The 6,061-nt window shown below is 30.2% G+C and overlaps 1 protein-coding gene across 3 annotated transcripts; it reads left to right on the forward strand.

Moving 5' to 3' along the window:
* Nucleotides 1-359: 359 nt before the first annotated feature.
* On the forward strand, nt 360-5,765 carry LOC101509930 (protein DETOXIFICATION 42-like). Of its 3 annotated transcripts, none has more exons than XR_190503.4 (14): nt 360-610; nt 810-951; nt 1,196-1,317; nt 1,475-1,696; nt 1,812-1,990; nt 2,120-2,255; nt 2,522-2,618; nt 2,744-2,844; nt 2,952-3,115; nt 4,045-4,116; nt 4,203-4,319; nt 4,419-4,504; nt 4,984-5,105; nt 5,469-5,486. XR_190503.4 is itself a non-coding variant. In XM_004516013.4 (14 exons), the coding sequence occupies exons 2-14, from the start codon at nt 920-922 to the stop codon at nt 5,527-5,529; spliced, it is 1,521 nt and encodes a 506-aa protein (XP_004516070.1). In that variant the 5' UTR covers nt 360-610; nt 810-919; the 3' UTR covers nt 5,530-5,765. The 3 variants fall into 3 exon arrangements, 2 of the variants coding, with proteins under 2 accessions (XP_004516070.1, XP_004516071.1); XM_004516013.4 differs by having other exon boundaries at nt 4,409-4,504; nt 5,469-5,765; XM_004516014.4 differs by having other exon boundaries at nt 360-599; nt 4,409-4,504; nt 5,469-5,765.
* Nucleotides 5,766-6,061: the final 296 nt, after the last annotated feature.

Below are 6,061 nucleotides of genomic sequence, written 5' to 3' on the forward strand. Positions count from 1 at the left end.
AATATACAGATAATATTAAATAGATGACACAATGTAAAAAAAATAATTAAAATTATATTAAAAACAAAAAATAACTGTCTATTTAGACGAATTATTTATGTAAATGTGACTGTTAGTAAGGAACCGAGGGAGTATAAAATAAAATTAAAAAATACTGATTATACTTTTTGAAAAAAAAATTTAACTAATAAGTAAAATTGAAGTTTATTAAAATCTCATACTATCTGGGTTTTGTATTACTGAGGGAGGCTTTTGCAGAGTGGACTTATCTGGGGTTTAAAAGAAAGATACAATCTATTTCATATATTAAGACAATTCAATTTTTTAATAATATTTTTTGAATATTATATGACAAGAAATGCACCTTTGCTTCTAGGATGCTGCTTCATTTATCAATCGAGTCACGGAAGCCTTTTGACTTAATTTCCATTTGTTTACTTCATGATCAATTCACTTGTTTATTTTTCAAGTCTAAACAATTTCTTAGAGAGATCCAAAAAAAAAAAAAATCCTTAGAGGTGTTTTCTTTGGTTGTTACTAGTCTTCTTTGGTATTGGTTGATCAACTACTACTGTCTACCGAATATTAGGAAAAGGGAGGTAAATTTTAGGTAAATTTTTTTTTTTATAGATAAATATTAGAAGTTAATATGGGACATAACTTGTTATTGAACTAGAGCTTCTCACAATAATTTTAATTACGAACCTTATTCTATTCTGTCTATTGTTATGAATGAAATGTCATGAACGTATTTGAGTTAATTAAAATTAAGCGTTTGAACTTTGAACTTTCATTTCATACTCTTTTAGGTATTCAAGCTCAACCACTGGAGCTACGCCTCAAGGACACATATATTAGTTATGGCCCAAATTCTTTTGTTTGAGTTAAAACTTAACAGTGTTGAATGAACACTTGAAAGATGCCCCTTCTGATGTTATTTTCTGGTATAAGGTATAATTTATCATCTGCACTATATGTATTTTGCTGGATAACATAATTTGTTCACTTTCTTTCACTTTTTGGCATTATTTAAAGGACCTAATGCTGTTAGTTTCTTTGAATTATATTTCTTTAGTTCAGACCTGTTTTCTGGTTTTGATTCAATTTGGATGAAGTTTTCCTTGTTATACTAATTTTATTAGATAGTGAATTGATATAAATTGAATTGACCATATATATTATGCAATGCTTCCAGGAATGCTCTTAGAAAAGATGAACTAGGTTTGGAAATAATGCAGATTTCAGTCCCTACCATTATAGCTTTAGCAGCAGATCCTATTGCTTCTCTCATCGATACTGCATTCATCGGTCACATAGGTATATATGTTTTACATTTTTCTTTTTCATTAGTCTAAAAAATTAACTAATTTTCTGATACCCTAACCTTGTTTTTCATAATGATGTTTGTTGTAAATTTATCAGTCATTAGCTTGTGATTGAACTGCATATAATTATGAAATATTTTATTTTGCAGGTCCTGTGGAACTTGCTGCTGTGGGAGTTTCAATTGCTATTTTCAATCAAGTCTCAAAAATTGCAATAATTCCACTTGTTAGTGTTACAACCTCTTTAGTTGCCGAGGAAGATGCCGCCGATAAATTACAAATTCAGCCATCAGTAAAAGAAATGCTTATCAAGTCCTCTTCTGTTAATGAAGAAATAAAGTTGGAAGTAGAAGAAAATATAGATCAAGCTGGTACCTATTTTCACTTAAAAATTATTAAATGCTCATAAACTTGTGTTTAGCTCTTAACTTGTAAATTTTTCTGGATTAGTCTATAAGCACTAATTTTCCTTTTTTTTTCATTTAGATCATGAATGCAGCACATCATCAACAAATATTGAAAGAGTAGTTAAATTTGGGCATGAAAAAAGCTACATTCCATCTGCATCATCAGCAATAATTATCGGTGGTGTTCTTGGAGTCCTACAAGCTCTCTTTATAATTTTTACTGCTAAACCAGTCTTGAATTACATGGGGATTCATTCTGTGAGTCGTCTTATAGATAAGATTTGTTGTTTTGAATTTTGGTTATTTGCATCTGCATAATCTTGGACTTTTGTTTCCTTTTTTATATCTTGCTATTTAAATGACTGTCACTTTTTGTTTTCGATGCAGAATTCTCCGATGTTAAAACCAGCACAACAATACTTGATATTGAGGTCATTTGGTTCACCAGCTGTTATTCTTTCTATGGCAATACAAGGAATTTTTCGCGGAATCAAAGATACAAGAACTCCTTTATATGCCACAAGTACATTCATCATTCCTCTCTTTACACGACATTAATCTTGATGCACCTAATTAATTTTAGATTTATATAAAAGTTTATAGAGATGACCTATGTGATGTAAACTTTCAATCTAATAGTCAATTTTGTTTAATATGTATGAGTAAAACGCTATTGAAAGATGTAACATTATTACGCTGGTGTAATTTCATCTCTCCTTAATTAGATTTTACTCTAACAAAATGAAATACCCCTAAAATCATTCAGTAATTTATAAAGTTTAACTGCAGTTATGGGAGATGTAACAAATATCATTTTAGATCCGTTGCTTATGTTCACATTCCGGTTTGGAGTCAGTGGAGCTGCCATTGCCCACATTATCTCCCAGTATGTTTATCTTTGGTTTGATTTTATGATTCTGGAATGTGTTATCATGGACTTGATATTCCAATTGAAAATTTCATGTTTAGCTTATGTTTCTTATTTCATTCATTTTTTTTGTTATTTGATAGGTATTTGATTTCCTTAATGCTATTGTGGAGTTTAATGAATCAAGTTGTTCTCTTGCCTCCAAGTATCCAAGATTTCCAATTTGGAAAGATTCTAAAAAATGGTAGTTAATTTCTATCTAAGCCTTTCAATTTGTAGGACTAAAACGGAAATATGTTTGATAAATTCTTGAAAACAAATATGTAACTTTTTTTATTGACTTGGTTGTAGGGTTTCTGTTATTGGTTAAAGTTACAGCTGTTACATTCTGTGTGACCTTGTCAGCATCACTAGCAGCAAGACAAGGAACAACAACAATGGCTGCATTTCAAATCTGCTTACAAATTTGGATGGCAACCTCTTTGCTTGCTGATGGATTAGCTGTTGCTGGACAAGTAAGAAATAAATTCTTTATCAACATATAACTTGCAACCTAGATTATGCATAAAACTAATGAAATAAACTAGCATAGTAACTATATTCAGTGAATCTATGGTTTAATATAATATCTTGTACTGCAAGAAATCAAGCAATAACATACTCTGACTTTAGCCACTATGTAAAATTTATGATTTACTGGATTGAAAGCCAACACCTTCCATTTCCATTTATTTTTTTTGGATAATTACATAAACTTGTTCAAATAGTTAGTTCCAAATAAATATGAATGAAAGACATGCACCAAGAAAAATGAAGTTTAGGTAAACCATAAAATTACAAACAAACAAAAAAACTGTTATATAGTTAATCATAGAGTAAGAAAATTAACAAATAGATCACACCAGAAATGCATGTTTGATTGGAACTATGGCATCCGAGGTGTACTAGAGTTTAAAGGCATATACCATTAATTGTAGGGTACTTTCTGTGAAGCACATGTACTGACATGGACACGGAACACGACAGAAACACAGACACCTTGACAATGATAATAATTTGATAAAATGAATTAATTGAATGTAATCAAGGTGTAGGTGTCGTGTCAGTGTCCGAGACGTATCAAACACTGGGAAACACCTTTGATCAGAAGTGTTTTGCCTAGTTATGACATGTTCCAACGCTAACCTTGACACGTACCTGAAGATGCTACGACTCTGATTCATTAGATATTCTACACCGTGATTGTGATGCCTGTTAAAGCAAATATAATTTTCCTTTGTGATTGAGTTTGGTTAATTTCAGCATGCTTATGTGCTGTATTTGCCTCTCTAATTCTTTGTGATATATCTATATCATTCTTCACTTGAGATGATTCTACTTATTTTAAAATACTTTCTTTTTATACTATCAAGTCATATAGATCCTAATAAAAACCTCCTTTCAGGCCATTATTGCAAGTGCATCTGCAAGAAGTGATTACAACATGGTCATTGCATCTGCTTCACGTGTATTACAGGTATATCAACCTAATTACCCTTAACAGTATTTGGTTACCTTTTCATGCTCTTAATTCACTTGACTTTGGTCACTTTGTTTGTGCAGCTTGGCTTAATACTAGGACTCTTGCTTTCATTCCTTCTTTTTAGTTTACTTCCATTTGTTTCTAGATTATTTACAAATGATACTGATGTTCTGCAACTCATCAGTATTGGCATTCCAGTAAGTATATCTCTTCATACCAATATACTGATTTTCCTAATTTAAAAAGCTGATAATTTTCCCTCTTTTTGTTCATGATTACTTACTAGTATGTTGCAGCCACTCAACCCATCAATGCTCTTGCATTTGTTTTTGATGGAATCAACTATGGAGTTTCAGATTTCATATACTCTGCTTACTCAATGGTAAGTTCATAAAATCATAGGAAGTTTCTGAGATAATGTTGATATTAATCAACCTTACTTGGACATTGGCTTTGAAAACTTTTACTTAGTGAAAACATTTTGTGTTTTGATTTCCTAAAATTTGTATTAATTTTAATTGTAAATAAGAAAGTATGAGACATTTGAAGTGAACAATTGTCTATATTTCTAAAAATAATGAAAATGTCCAAAAATCATTTTTATTCTTTTTTAGAAATGCATATTTATTAACTAACATTTCATCTCATCTCATCTCAATGAAAATAATTTACTTAAAGAGTCTTTTCTCAAAATAAAATAAACACAAATTTTAAAAAATGAAAATAAAAAATATTTTTACAGAATAAACAGCCCCTAAAAAGTGCCTAATATTGTGAATGGTACCAATAAAGTCTTATTATCTTTTCTTTTAGTAGATCAGTTTCATTCTCTCATGTTTATGTTTTTCTTATTACTCTCAGATTATGGTTGCATCAGTAAGCATATTTTGCTTATATATGTTATCTTCAAGCCTTGGCTTTACTGGTATATGGATTGCTCTGTCCATTTACATGACTCTAAGGATATTAGCAGGCTTTTGGAGGTAACTTAAACCCATTTAATTGGTGAAAATATTGTGTTTTTATTTATTAAAACGTGTGTTCATTTTATCTTGATGATGAAAAACTCTTGAAGCGAATCGTTGTCATCAAAATGAATTTCTAGAAATATTGACATCAGTTTTTTTAACATTTTCACCGTTTCCAAAAATGTTTTTGAAATGAACCTCCTTATAGACAAGTAAAGTTAACACAAATTTTAGAAAATGAAAATAAGAAATGGTTTTAAACCACTGTTTCATTTTCTACACATAAACAATAAATATATAAATAACCTGAACAAGTCATGGAAAAATGAATATAAAGTAGGTCTAAAAGATGTAACATTTATGAACTTTGATTTGCAGGATTGGTACCAGATCAGGGCCTTGGAGCTTTCTGAAGGACAACTATGCACGTTTCCAATAGTTCTTACCATTACAAAGCCATATGAATTTTGGTATTATAAGTCCTGTAGTGAGCATAATACACACTGTATATGGGGGTGATCTATTACTCCCTTTGTAGGCAGCGGCAGGGTTGTTCTTTCCAAAGGTTTTGTTTCAATGGATTAGTTTTCTCCATAAGAATCTATATGTCTGTATCTATATTTATTAAACAACAAAATACTAAACAACAAAATAACAAAACATCAATAGTAGCCACTTGCTTCGAGTCCAAAGCTCAAGCTTTTTTATCTGCTGTAATACATAAAAATAAAGGATGTGATAATAATCTCAATGAGTTATGGAAAAAGAAAGGGTAGTTAGAAAATATTCTTTTAAAACATCAAAAGTAGAAATAAGATCAATTTCTTTTAAATATCATGCACAACTTCAAGTTTATTAATCAATCAACTATTAACAATACAATTCAAATCAATACTAAAGAATACTATTGACTATCCACTCATAAGTTACATCAATTATGAAAAAAATGAAACACACACAACTGCACTAAT

Source organism: Cicer arietinum, chromosome 4 (assembly GCF_000331145.2).
Source record: "Cicer arietinum cultivar CDC Frontier isolate Library 1 chromosome 4, Cicar.CDCFrontier_v2.0, whole genome shotgun sequence".
Taxonomy (NCBI): domain Eukaryota; kingdom Viridiplantae; phylum Streptophyta; class Magnoliopsida; order Fabales; family Fabaceae; genus Cicer; species Cicer arietinum.